Source organism: Cynoglossus semilaevis, chromosome 2 (genome assembly GCF_000523025.1).
Source record: "Cynoglossus semilaevis isolate Cse_v1.0 chromosome 2, Cse_v1.0, whole genome shotgun sequence".
NCBI lineage: Eukaryota > Metazoa > Chordata > Actinopteri > Pleuronectiformes > Cynoglossidae > Cynoglossus > Cynoglossus semilaevis.
The window spans coordinates 15,036,706-15,051,521 of NC_024308.1; the positions used below are offsets into that span (position 1 = coordinate 15,036,706).

The 14,816-nt window shown below is 39.0% G+C and overlaps 1 protein-coding gene across 10 annotated transcripts in view; it reads right to left on the bottom strand.

Moving 5' to 3' along the window:
- tprg1 (tumor protein p63 regulated 1) overlaps positions 1-14,345 on the bottom strand; it is a 27,419-nt gene extending 13,074 nt beyond the window's left edge. For 4 of the 10 annotated variants that reach the window (XR_003049264.1, XR_003049263.1, XM_025054249.1 and 1 more), the window contains exons 1-4: positions 8,891-10,518; positions 8,432-8,698; positions 6,780-6,871; positions 5,506-5,682 (exon numbers count right to left, since the gene is read on the bottom strand). Coding sequence is in view for 8 of the 10 variants with exons in the window: in XM_025054249.1 (XP_024910017.1) it covers positions 5,506-5,682; positions 6,780-6,871; positions 8,432-8,680 (518 nt within the window). In the remaining 2 variants the exon portion in view is untranslated. Of the gene's footprint in view, positions 1-5,505; positions 5,683-6,779; positions 6,872-8,431; positions 8,724-8,890; positions 10,519-11,077; positions 11,250-13,471; positions 13,537-14,156 lie in introns of those variants that run through there. The other 6 variants (XM_008338590.3, XM_008338589.3, XM_025054250.1 and 3 more) reach the window with 6 other exon arrangements.
- Positions 14,346-14,816: the final 471 nt, after the last annotated feature.

Below are 14,816 nucleotides of genomic sequence, written 5' to 3' on the forward strand. Positions count from 1 at the left end.
ACTAAAAGACTGATTATATTGCAGCGAAAAGCGAGTGAGCACGGTGGGGTTACATTTGTACACATTGCCCTTTGTGAGTGCACATAGCTATTAGCCTTGTATAAATGGGAATATAAAAAAAAAGCCTGGGCAAATTCCACAGGTAATCTATCACTGGGAGTGGGACCGGCCCAAACAGGCAGAGCAGGGCTGGGCTTTGCAGCCAGAGGCCTTGGAAGTCTTCACTGTGTTTATGTGGCAGAGCTGGGCTTTGTACTTTCACTGCGCCTCACTTCCACACAGACACGGGGAAGGACTACAGCACCTGAGTTATGACCCTAAAGCGTTAACAGATTCACATAAAAAAAAGAAACATTTTCCTTTAACTCAATTATCATCCTCTTTTTTGACAAAAATGGAAACACACTGTACGGCGCAACATTTTCTTTTTTTCTTGAATTTTAAAGTTACACCCTGGGGTTTTAAACCCTTTCAGTCTCAAAAGTCAACACTCCAAGATAAATATCGAGCCCCAGCTGCAGTCGTCATGGCAAGTGTCCCATATTGTCTCAAACAGAGCAAACAAAAGTGCAGTGATTGCTCAACAGAGCCTGTAGGTTTGTCAGCCATCCATGTTCACATATTTATCCAACAAGGGTTCATTAGATGAGAGGACTAATAAAAGAAAAGGGTGGAGATTTAACCTGAAAAACAAAGAGAAGAGGGCGAGGAGGAGAGTTTATTTTCACACTCGACTGTTTTTTTCGACAGTATTCCAGCCGTACATACGATGGTGCTGCGCGTGCAGCTTCTGCGACCAAATACAAAAACACCTCCATGTCAATGTGAAATCTATTATATCATAGCTGCAGGCTGTAGAGAAATATTCCATCTTGGAAAAAGACAGATGCACGAGCTGGAAGGTTTTTCCGGAGGTGAATGAATATACAGCCAACTTTCACAATCAGTGGAGTTTATGTGTTTGTTTATGTCTTTTTTTTTTAATGTTCTGTTTAAAAAAGCTGCCTGTTTACACAACTTAGAATTTATTGTATCAACACAATTTACCCCCCCTTTTTCATTAACACTTAGAGATATCCATACTTGATCTAGATCTGCCACGGAATACTGAAAATGAATTTGACAAACAACAACTTCCTTTTTTACTTCCTTATAATCTTGTTCTCCTGGTACGGACGTTGGGCTCAACTTAACTTTGCATTTTTATTTTTTTTTAACTGTGACATTCCCCGATCGGCACAGCTGCTGCAGCATGTGTCATGTGAACAGTAGCTGGAATGTGAGTGACAGTTAGCCCTGTGCTGTTATCATTTCAACTGTTTGTAGTTATTACAAGGGCCAACAAGAGAAAAGTAAAACAGCTGATTGCAGCTTGTGTAGCGCGGGTCTGCGCGAGAGCAGCCGACACCACAGACGCATGGAATGTCTGAAGAACTGTTCGTTTTCTGGTTTTAATGTTTTCATCGAGTGAACCTGCGGTGAAGGGAGAACACTGGAAACTCCAAAGAGAAACCCTGGCAAAATAACTATTGATGATCTTCTTCCTGAAGCCCATATTGATCTTCTGCATTTAGAACAATAAAACAATATTTATTAAACAAGATTTGTTGAAAAAACAGCCACATTCCATGCTTTCGTCAACCCTGGTGGGGCCTTCGTTGGGTAAGGGTAGAAAGTGATAACAGAGAGTGACACGCTGCACTTACTTTTCAGGCCTCGCCATGTTGTTAAAATGTAAGAGCTTTTCTTACAAAAACAAACAAAATTTCACAGTCTACAAAATATGTGACTTAAAAGTATACGTATTACAAACCAGAAGTGTGGACTCGCGTCGCATGACTTGGACTCGAGTCAGACCCGGGTCATCAATTTGACGACTTTAGACTCCACTTGACAAAATGTAAAGAGACTTGCAACTCGACTTGGACTTTAACGTCAATGACTCGTGACTTCACTTGGACTTGAGCCCTTTCACTCGACAAGACTTACATATTTATACTATACTTTCTCCCAAACCCTAAGATTATAAAGTAAGTTATTAAGGAGCGCTCTGTATCTCTCATCGCTTACGTGCGTGCGTCTGTGTGTGTACGTGCTGTCGACACAACATCCAATCAAATTAGACCCATGTTGTTTTGACACGATTGCATCGAGCAAATCAAACTGCGGGACAACAACGCGCAGGTGAGAGAAAACGATACCAAAGATCGTGTTGTTTGGATTTAAAAACTACAAGTTGGCCAACAAAAAACGAGCGGCAGTGATCGGTGGAAATATATTATTATTTTCTTTAAAAGGACTCGAAAGGACTCAAAACAGAAACCACAAGACTTGGGACTTGACTTGACACTTGTCAGTCTTGACTTGGACTCGACTCAGACTTCGCCTGTCTTGACTTGAGACTTGACTCGGACTTGAGTGCAAAGACTTGAGACTTACTTGTGACTTGCAAAGCAATGACTTGGTCCCACCTCTGTTACAAACTAATGAACACAACAGTTATTTGTATCAGTAGTTAAGAGAAGATAACTATGAATATAAATCAACAGGTTTTGATGAGGCAAAGTTCTTTTAAACAGTCACTTAGTTTCAGCCGAAAAAGTCGCTCTTCTTTTTTTCCGAGTGGGTTTTATTATAGAGAAGTTTCTATCACTGGCTTCATCGAGTGGTTTTTCCTATGATATTGATCTTACTGTTACACCACATGACAAACACTTGAAACTGAAAGTTCCCTCCTCATGTAACTTGTGGTTTTAGAAACTTAACATAAAGGGCAGAGGATGTGACGTACACAAGCCCATGGTCAAGGTAAGGTATAACCCTAACCCTCATAAGGCACCCTCTCATGGGATGTTTCAAGGCATCGTAGCTATTAACAGAGCTTGAATAAAGTGGCTCGATGTATGTAAGTGGTTAACGAAGCAGACTTGTGTCCGGAAGGTTGCAGGTTTGAATCCAACTGCTAAGTTACCACTGAGGTGCTCTGAGCATGGCACTGTCCCTCCACACTGCACCACTGTTCACTTTGGTGAGGGGTTAAATGCAGAGGTCACGTTTCGTTGTGTATGTCACAATGACAAAGAGTTCACTTTCCTTCCTCTTTCCTAAGGAGCTACAATTTTAGCTACGGTTTCAGAGTTTGTCCAATGCAAAGCTGCTTAAGGAGAGTCAGCTAATAAATAAATACAGTATCCACTGTAAAGATAAAGTTGCAACAAACACATGTACACTCTAATTCCACAGTAAAAAACCTTGCACCTAAAAAACAATTGCGCAACAGCCACGGCTGCTTTAACTGCTGAGTTTTAATGTGGATAATACAAGCTGCATGCTGCAGCTGCCACTGACAGACTGCCCTCTGCTGTTTATTCCTGATGCTGCTACAGTTGGAACAGAGATGTTGAAGCAATCTATGTTGGATAAAGACAATAAATATAACTGCGATCTTACAGAACTTAAAACAACAAATGTACTTTTTTGTTGTGAAGGTTAAAAAATATAGTTGGGAAAAATGTTATTTAACTGAAACCCACCCCCTCTCCCTCCCAACCCACCCCCTCCAGATAGTGTCTGAAACCAAGTATAATACTGACGTAGGAGAGTTTCAAGCTTTCAGATGATTGTTAGGCTTCTTTAAGTCTCCACACCCATCTCCTTTAGACTGGTATAAAAGGCAGGTGATACTCCAAGTAATTAGTTTGTCTAGACAGTTTGGACACGAGTTACTGGAAAAACTGCCCTTCCTGCAGATCATACATATAGTCTTTTTTTGCTTCTGCCTTGAACTCTATGATTAAAAAAAATAAACCATGCGGAATAAAAAAAAAAAGGCAACACTACTTGAAAAACTCACCCATATAGATCACTAAAACATGGCAACATAAAGAATAAAAAATATGCATTATTAGTTTGGAGATCTGCCTTAATAGCCAAACGATACCAAAGCAGATTCACAATTAGAACAATGTTCAAGATTTGGTGGATGATGATTTTAACAAAGGCTACAATATCGAGGTGATGAAGTAATACCACGATAATGGAAGTGTAAAAGTGACACTTCTGGTTATCCAAGAACATCTGCAATCAGAAAATATTTAGTTTTTGCTCTCTTTTTTTAACATTACCTTTTTAGAGCAGCATTGATCAATAACTATAACTAATAAATAATCCTAAAAATACTCAACTGTAAGGTGAAAATTAAAAGTTGAAAAATCTACGTCCAACATTAGCTAACTAGCTATGGGTTAGCCATTAAGTAATTAGTGCAACATTAGAAGGAATTACAAGGTCATCCAATTTTGATAGAAATCCTAAAAATGCTCAACTGTAAGGTGAAAATTAAAAGTTTTCAATATATCTTTCTAAACCAGAATAACAAGTCGATAACATCTATGGTGATATCTATAGGGTAATATATACACAAGAAAAAAAAAACAATGAGCACAATGACACCACTAAACTTTTTAAAAGTTTTTTTCTAGTGGTAATGTGTTTTATTTTGTTTACACCTCCAAACTAGTAAAAGTACTCTATTTAAAATAAAGGCCCAAAAACACTGCAGTCAGGTGGAGAACTCAGCCCTACAAAGACTAGAGGTATACATATCTATATCTATATCTATATCTATATATGCATATATGTATAGTGAACTGGCTGAAGCTAGTCCCTGTGTGTGTTGTTCACACTAGTGGTACTTGGATATACAAAGTTTCTGGATTTGGTAAAAAAGTTGGAGAACCATTGTTTTATATTTCCCTTTACACATTAGCAAAGTCAACAGAAAAACAACCTCATATGTAATAGTAAAGATCTAAATAGTAAAGACATTATTTGTTTGCAAAAAGTGCAATTATTTTGGTTGGACTTTTGAAAAACAAGCACAAAGTCAAAAACAATGTTGACTGTGAATTAAAGTAATTATGTTGTAATTGACATATGAAGGACTGAATAGGTCATTGTTTATCAGTTTTCCTGCCTATTGTCTGCTCGGTGTTGTTTGTCTGAGATATGACAGTGTCTTTGTAGCGCTAAAAATGGGACAGTCAGAATCTGTGACAGAAGAAAGGTGACGGAACACAGCACTTTCCCTGAACTCAACTCTACTAAGAGTGCACACTGACATCAAGTGGTCAGATGACGACTGTCCTCAGACAAATAAGCGACAACAAAAAGAACCGACTCATAGAGCTTAATAGCCTTTGGATCATACTTGTGTTGAGAAAGACTTGACTTTTCTTATTCTTATTTATGGGACTCAGAACGTCAAGTGGGAGAACAAATCCTGTCAAAAATGAATAGATCAAATTTCTTGGTGAGCCACTTGTTAGCTACAATACAAAGCCATTCAGCTGCATGTAAATCATAGCTTTATTTTACTGCACCTAATACAACCACTCCCTGATAAAACAAATCCAACTAACTGATAAAATGTTTTGGATTTATAGTACTAAATAAGAGAGATGTTTATGGCTGTAAGGAAATGATAGTTGCACGGAGTGAACTTACTGGAGGAGTGAGTGCTTGGGGAAGCTGAAGGTACCATGGGAGATGCGGTCCACGTAGTTCAGCGGGATCCTCTGGATTTGGTCACAGTTGAACATGACAAAGTCGTACTTGACGATCAGCAGGGAGTTTTCTGTGATGAGGACAATTCGCTCCTTTTCGTTATTCCAGTGGTCAACCCTATACAGAAGTAGAAAAAACAGTGTTAGAGAGTTTTGTCACATTATTTGAGATGTGTATTATTCAGTTTGGGCATCCCAAATCTTAAGGTGGCCCACAAAGTTGTGAGAAAATGCAAATTCAACAGTATAATAACAAATAACAACCAAAGGCGTGAGTGTGAGTGGATTTCCTGTGAACACCTCCCCCCCCGTGTGAGCTTGTCTTTTCTGAAACTTGGCACAGCAGCATAGCAACTGTCTGCAGCTAGTAAATTAAAAAGAGCAACATCACACACAGATACACACAAGAGTTTGGGTGTGTTAAAACTTAACTGAAAGTGTCAGTTGGACATGGATCTGTGGGATATGGATCTAATTACACAATCAAAAATCCTTCCTTCCTTCACATTTGGTACGATTTAGATGTTGATATGTTTACAAAGAAAATTAGTTATTATCAAGGACATTTTAAATTGTTATCCTATTGACGTCTGAGATACAAATAGTGACATTGTTGCCACCCTTTAGGTTGTTTGTCAGTTTACCCTGGGCCCAGTTTTCACCATTCTGTTAGATTTAGGGCGGGGGTGTCAGACATACGGACTGCAGGAAAAAAAATTGCCCGCTTGGTGTTTCAATCTGGCCTTCTTGATGAACATACGGACTGCAGGAAAAAAAATTGGTGTTTCAATCTGGCCTTCTTGATGAATTTTGAAAATAAAATAATACACAAACTCGTATGTTTGGGAAATGTTTTGTGAAATTATATTCCAATAAATGTGAAGATTAATTTAATTTTCATTTTTAAATAAAAACAAAGGGTAAAATGACAGACAGATCCTGGGACTAAAAAGTCCTGGGTTCATTCCCAGAGGAACCACATGCGTGGCGCCTGCGGAGGGCAGCCTAACACAAGAATTTCCCAAACATGGGATCAATATAGTTCAAATTATTATTATTATTATGTGATGTTGGCAATGAGCCAGATTGTCCTGAAGTTTGTCATTTCTTACAATCGTGAAATTGTCACTTCTTAATTAACACACAAAAAAACCCCTTAATAATTAATGTAAACTTTAAACAAATGTATACTACAACATGGTCTTTCGAACTCACTCTGCCACCAGCCAGAAACCTTGAATGGCTCCATCTACTTCTTTATCCACCAGTCCTTCAACATCCTTGATGGCCTGATTCAGCGTGCCAGGCTGAGGAGACAGAAATTGAAACAAATAATTTTTTTAGTTCACAACCGGGACAATTTACACTGTACGGACATACAGGCACAATTTCAGTGCATCATTTAGTACAACTGCAGATTCCAATGGTTAACCCGGATCATCATTTGCATTTGACTTCAGACTTTGTTCTCCTGAAAGTGTAACCTGATCATATTGCAAAGCTGGCCTGGTGATACTGTACTTCACCTTCAACCACAAACTGACACATCAAGCCTGTAATAAACAAAACTTCAATGACAACATGAACTGTGCTATTTCTAGGGGCAGATCTCAAGAGTGTAGTTATGGTAATGTATATAAAAAAACAAAATTAATTAAGCCTATTTGAACTTCAAAAGCCTAGAAATGTGAAAGACAATACTTTAATTGGCAGATATGATTTGGGAAAACAAGGCAAAACTCTTCCTCAAGCATTCTGGAAATGTGTAAATGGACGTTAGTCTAAGGGTCATTTTATTTCACAGTCATCACCTTTCCTTGATTTAAGGATTTTGAGTTCTTCGAAATATGCTCAAGACCCCCAAATGACATCTTTCTCATTATTTCTTCCACAAATTCTGCAAGAACATTTATCCACAAAATGTGACGACCTACCAATAGCACAGCCTTACTATAGAATAGAGATGAGGTCAAGTTATTAATGAACAAACTCCAACTGTTGTAGTAACCTCAAGATGCCAGGTTGGAAATGTCTGTTCTTTAAACATTTCTAAAAGGTTTTACTCTACAGACTTTTGCTCCATACAAAAAACAAGTAAGAGACAGTTTTAGAAAACAATTTGGGGATATGACTTGAGGGTAGTCATGTCAACAACAGTCACCTGCCTTAGGAAGTATAATATTATACAGATGTTTACTTTATATTTTATAGCCAAACTAAATACATGAAATAAAAAGTATCAAGTCATCATGTCAATACTGCAGTCCCGAGACTTTAACTTTCAAGTCTAAGTCAAATTTTAAAAAATTCAAGTCACTCTCAACAGGTCCAAAGTGTAATAGTGGAAAAGATTCAAGTCCCAAACTTTGCAACTAAAAGAAAAAATAAATCAAACATTGCAGAGTGTAGCTTATTATTATTTGGATTATATGAGTGATTTTTTATTTGCAACTGAAAGTAAAAATGTAGTTTTAGAATTAAAGGGCAAAATGGCGTCAGCTAGAACGTTGTTGAAAGTGTACAAATCTGTTAGTTTAACAGAAACCAAGACCTTGTAAGAGCAGATGTTTCTACTGTAAATTAGCTTTTAAAGAACAAAACGACCAGTCGTCCAATCACAAATATTATTGCATAAAAAGTGGGTGTTAGCTCTGCAAAACCAGATGAAGAAAAAATGCTCGATTTGATTACTAAGCAGAAGATGAAGGAACCTGTTCTACTGGGTTTTCGAGTCCATAACCTGAAAAACAACAACCCGTTTCACGAGGATAATTTTACAAACCCGTGGTCACGCTTAAAAAAAAAAAAAAAAATAGTATTCATTAAATGGAATTCATATTATTATCCAATTTGTCGAGTTATCTTACCCTCAAAACGAAGAACTTCTTCGTTTTGAACTGTTGTGGAGATGAAGTAACAGTAGCGGCCGCTGCGTCTGCTGCTGCCCGTCCCTCCGTGCTCTCTGTGCGGGCTTTTCCGCATTCAGCAGCCTGCTCATCGGTGAACTGACTGCGGTCGTCGGGCGGACAGTCCTCTTCGGTGCTTGTGTCGAGCTGCTGCTCCTCCAGCTCTCCAGATATCTCTCCAGAGACAGTGTGTTCCTCAGCCTCTGACATGATGGAGCTTCACAGCACCTGTTCAAATAGAATCACACTGATTCTGATACGTGTAGGAAGTCATATAGAGAGGGACAGCCTGTCAGTGCTACTGTTTCACAGAAACCGAAACTTGTCAGAAACAAATTGTATACACATAACAATAAAACCTCCAGGAATAAACGGTTAACGCACAACAAAATTACATAAACAACAGGCATACAAACTTACCGGCACTTAAACAGGTTGTTACAAGTTAGAACGTCAGTAGTTCAACAGGTGCACCTACTTCCTCATTTCTTTCCTTCGATGCGCGCACACGTAAAGTATGTGAATGTGCGCACGTCCATGTGCACGTGAGAGAGCCAACTTCATAAGTCAGACATGATTGACATCTAGACAACTTTGGTTTAGTACTGTATAATCACTGCTCATTCACTGCCATACTGATCCCACAGACAGCCATTCCTTGTGTTCCTAAGATTAGTACCATGGTAAAGTAGTAAGCTAAGTCATAACCTCGGAAATGACGTCATATCACTGTTTCTTTTTTGCATTTGTCATACAAAAATCACTTGACATGGCCATCCATAACCCAACTATTACTCGAGTTTGAATCTTAATCACCAGTTGTTCTGTAAAAAAATGACAATTACTTTGCGATAGAAGGTGACAGAAAACAGAACATTATGTGTGTTGTAAGGCACCACAATATGGATGATGTCAACAATTTTAAATAAACTCCTGATGACCAATGATATCATTGGACACTCACAACCAAAAACAACCTTTTCTTCCAGGGTTCGCCTCTACTCTGACTGTCATGACAAATTCCTAACTCAAGATGTTTACTATTTGGGTTAGGAACCCTTTATATCCCAAAAACAATGTTTATTGTGTTTGTTTTAACTTATCAGTTTAGTTCTCCAATATTCATCGAAGCTAAAGTCTAATTCCTGTACAATAAAATCTTTGATGCATCGACAGTGGTCCAAATGTTTTTTGTTTTTTACCAATGTGAGGGTTTGTGATCACCCAGTATGACTGACTGCATTAAAGTTAAGAATAGTTGCTAATGACCAAAATAACCTGTTCATGTATAATAGACTGGCTTTGGCTTGCTTTGAATTTCCTCACCCAGGCCCTATTTCCACTTTTGGATTTGTTTTTCCTAAAACACAAGTGAACGGCAATAGGGAATTATCCCACTGGGAAAATAACCCAACAAGCAGATGTGGGATGAATCTAATTGTCAAAAGAAAGCAAAGGAGATATTTCCACATAGCACAAATCCCAAAATACCGTCACTATTTAAACATCAGTCTGTATTTATGTTAATATTTTTTGACATTGCACAGTGGAGTGAAGCCGCTTATTCTCAGGCTTAGGTCTGTCAATGAGTTCTCCCTGTTGTAATCTGTAGTCGTCAAAGAAATGTCGACAGATTTCTAAAGACATTCTTTCTGCATGGTTGCTTAACTACTCCCACATGTAGGATTTCTGGATTTCTATGCTCTTTAGTATTTGTTAGAATAGACAGGAGTCCAGATCCAATCATTTTCCATCTTCTGTCAGGCAATAAAACTAATCAATCCGTTGGAAGTTTATACGAAATGTGATGAGAACATAACAATGCATGGTTCTTCAGTTAAACTTTACCCGTCTCTGCTGGAAATGCTATGTAGATAAACTCTGACTTTGAGTGTGTACATGGTTATTGAGGTAAGTGAGGTCATTCAAATTGACAAACAATGGATGTGAACTGTTTGTTTTCTTCCATAGTTTTCCACTACATTTCAATCAACTGACGGACAGAAACATGAAAACAAAGCAGAAAACCTGGCCAAGGGGGAAAAAAAATCTGAACATGTCCCAAGAGATAACTTAACAAGAGACAAATCTGAACATGTCCCAAGAGATAACATAACAAGAGAAGAAGAAAACATAGGCCTGGACAAAGACAAAAGGGTAGGCCCAGAAAAACTAACAGGCCCAAACTAACCTTGGGCGAGGATACCTATGCCTACACCTCTGTAAAACATAGGGATCTGGGGTCTCTGCTGCAGACCCTAGGACCGCTGAGGAATGCTAAAGTCAAGATAGTCAGAGGGCCGGATGTGGAACATGGGCCACATAGGTCTGGTCTACTGTAAGTGCAGTTCAGAAATACAAAGGCAAATTAACTGTCTACACCAAGTCTCTCCTTCACTTTTTACACTTACTTAGCAAATTTTGCATAGATGTGAAGAGAGTAGAAAAAGATACTCATTTTAAATCTTTGTTTCATCTGGAGTTGATTTTGTAGCTTTCATCAGAATGTTCCGACTCCCCAACACAACTAATGATTCTAATAATTATAGTGTCTACCCCTGAGCTGAAAGGAATGTGCTGCATGTGAACTGACCAACACAAACTTACCTCTGAGGTAATTACCTGGCGCACATCTCTCTGATGACAGCAGACTACAGTTTGACTTGACCTTGACTGTTATGACCAACGGGCTGAGACCTGACCTGCCAGCTGTGGTTCACGGTGACTCTTCAGGTCAGTGATGGACAGCTCCAGAGGAGCCTGTGTGGTGCCTGGTAAGCTGAAAGTGATAGCACACACATATATCAGTGTGACGCAGGGCTGTAATTTTTCACAGATAAAAGGTTTGAGGTCCTGACCCTCTGTGACCTGGTTCAAGTCAGAGTTTCACATGAGAGGCCAATCTTTCGTGAGCACACTTCTGGTAGTTGAAAGACGGTATATAATGAAAAGCATGTAAAGCAATGCCTTGGTTTGGCCCAGATGATGTGAGCTAAAAATAGTTTTGTAGTGAAAGTGAAAGTGAATTATGTTATTGTGACACAGCACACATTACTGGCACACAACGCACACATTGAAATGTGTCCACTGCCCGTAACACAAACGGCTGCATTTATCGGTATTGGTTGATATCAGAATTGGAATTTAAGTATTTGGACAATATCGGCAAAAAGTTTATATCGGACATCCCTTATTCTATTCTAATCTAATCTAATCTAACCTAAAATAAGAATAGTCCTTTTTATGTCTCAAACGAAAGCATTCAAAGATCTTTGTTCTTATGGCGCTAAACATCAATTGCTCTTTTAAAGCAGTTTTGCAGTCTGTCCAGATGGACCACTGAGTGGCAGTGTTGCTCCAGTGATGATACAACTCCACCACTGAGAATATTTTCAATTGCACATGTGTAACATTTATGGAGTCATCAAAAAAACTCCTGCTGATTACAGGTGAAACACAGACTGTACGCTGAGTAAAAAAAACAAACAAAACAAATACGATAAGCACTACATTATCCTATAAATAAAAATATAAATCTGGAAATTCATACAGTCAATACATGTCTCCACAAGCTCTGGAGGTTTGTGCCATCATGAATGGAAACCTGTGACGAACAATGTCACCTGGTTTGGACAAACTCATCTTCGTGTCAGAAGGCACTTGTCAGACATTTTTGTGTAATTCGTCATAAATTGTGTTGTTTCTGTCATGTGTGAGCAGCACTTACAGCCTTGGGCTCTGAGCGTGACTGGCACAGGAAAGAAGCCAGAAAGTGATCACTTTGATATGTGGCGCTAACGGGGGGATGGAAGCCAGACTTGGGCTGATAAATTGGTGGTGGCAAGTGGCACATTTATTCCTAACTAGTTCCTTTTAGCAAGGTGGTATATCTAAGGCTGTGCACATTCCTTCTTGGTGTACACACAATACCAATTATAATAGTGGTTAGCTGTGGTTAGCTGTTTGCTACAGCTCTAAGGGGGCAAGGAAGGGGGGGGGGTCACTCTAGGTGAGTCATAAGAACCGGGGTTCCTGGAAAAACACAATCGCTGACAAAATGGATCTAGGTGGAAGGGTAAACAAAATGCACCCCAAGGCCAGGTGATGCATTTTCCCCAGGGACATTTGAAGGTAGAACAGAACTCTAGGAAAACCCCAGGTGTGCGGTGTGTAAACTCACAACCCAAGTCATGTGGAAAGTGAAAAATGGGAAATCATTTACAACGTTTAGAAGTTCTTTGTCCCTGATTTACTTGGGGGGGTGAAACAGCAGTTCAGGAATTCCTGCAAACAACGCTGCAGTGGAAGTTCACAGATTTGTCATGCAATGCCTGCAGGAATACAGTGCATGTTGTGATTTCTGCTTCACCGACGTTCTGTAGCCTGATTGTTCGAGGCAACATGCAGCTTCGTGTGATTTATTTAGCTTGACTGCAAGACGAGCAATAATTCTCTGCCTTCTCGCCTTCGATTTTCCCACACCGTCCTGAAACGGGAAAATAATTCCCCCCGTTTTACTTGCTTTCTTTCTGGATATCTTTTCACCCGAACACCTCAGAATTCAGTTTTGTACATGTGACACCTTACGGTGTGTTTAGTTAACAAACTTTGGTGCTTTATTCCAGAGGATTGAACAAAAGACGCGTGTGAAGATGTTGTTTCTTGACGCCCCCATCGCATCATCACATCTTCACATCATTGCCCATTATGTCAGGTCTAACAGACGAGGGAGCAGCGAACAGTCTTTGGAAATGAAAGGCAATGTGAGAGAGGAGGAACGCTGAACAGGGAGAATCATAACAAGGTAGCCATGCGAGGCACGCGGGCGTGCAGATGATAAAATAGAAGCCCACTTTAGAACAGAGAGTCCCACAAATCATACAAGTCCCCACTTTATCAAAGCCCACCCTCCTCTCTGCAGTCAATTCATGCCCTTACGCAGTTTTCTATCTCTGCAGGGAGGTGAAGTTTGAAACCAGATAAATAGTTTGCCCCACTTACCGCCAACTTGAGCACCTTCATTTTCCGTAGAATACTTGTTCAATGTAGCTGCATGATGTTTCATCCAGATTTTGTGTTTTTTTTTTTTTTGCTTGTTTTTAAAAAGACGTGCCATGGCTACTAAAAATAGCTCCATTGACCCACTTTTTCAATCAGAGCTTTCAACTGCCTTTCTTCTAAAATAATGGATAGATCACTGCACAGAGACATGACTAATAAATAAGCATGGTTTTTCCTATAGCTTTCTCCCTCTCTATTTTAACCTCTATACAACCTACATCACGCACTACATGTTTTTGCCCGTCTTTAAATGGTCAACAAAATCCAATTATTCCCTGCTGAAATTTAGGAAAAAAACAAAACAAAACTGTGATCTAGTTAAGATCCAGAGTTCTGCATCAGCAACATCCTACAAGTCCAACCAACTATCACCAAACTGCTGCGCAGTTATATTTTCCTGTCTTCCCATCTGCTGTTTAATCATAATAACACCGAATACAAAAAAGGGACCATGAATCAATTGTTCAAGCAAATCAACCGAAAAACCGAAAAACCAAAGAAAATCTTTTTTATTCAAATAAATCAACCGAAAAACCAAAGAAAATCTTTTTTGAATCCCACACATGTTGAGATTTAATCTCAAACTTCAGATCATCACCGTTATGACGTTGTGACTCAGACGTACAGTATTTGAGAGCTGTGGTTCGGCCGACTGCTGTTGGGAAAACATGTAAGAGACTTGATTGACTGCTTTAGTGGCTTGAGCAGGGAGCAACAGAGGGCAGTGAATGGTTTGTATCCAAAGTGCTCTGCTGACGTTTCTCTTTTGTGGCTGATTTACTTAGAAGTCTTTGAACTCCTCCCAGGTGAAGTGATAAATCAAAGGAAAAAGAGAAAGAGAGAGAACACAGAAACACATCGAAGAAAAAAGGAGAATCCAAGGCAGGAGGATGAAGAAAATGTGTTCTATTTTTTAACTTTTTTTATAATACTACATTTCTATTATTGCTATTACTATTGCTATTATTGTTATTACATCTTGAACAATGTTAGAGTAATAATGACTTTCTGAACTGTATCTTAGATATTTCACAGTGAGCTACTAAAGCATCTATGCATCTAAAGCAGTGGTGTCAAACATACGGTCTGCGGGCCAAAACCAGCCTGCTTGGCGGTTCAATTCGGCCCAAATGCACAAATACTTCATGTTTGTGACGTTTCGTCAAATTATATTTCATTACATGTGAAGATTTTCTAACACACTTGTACTTATTTGCATGAAAACAAAGCAGAAAAACATGGACTTATTGTTATTTATATGTAGTTGTGTTATGATTGTACTGGT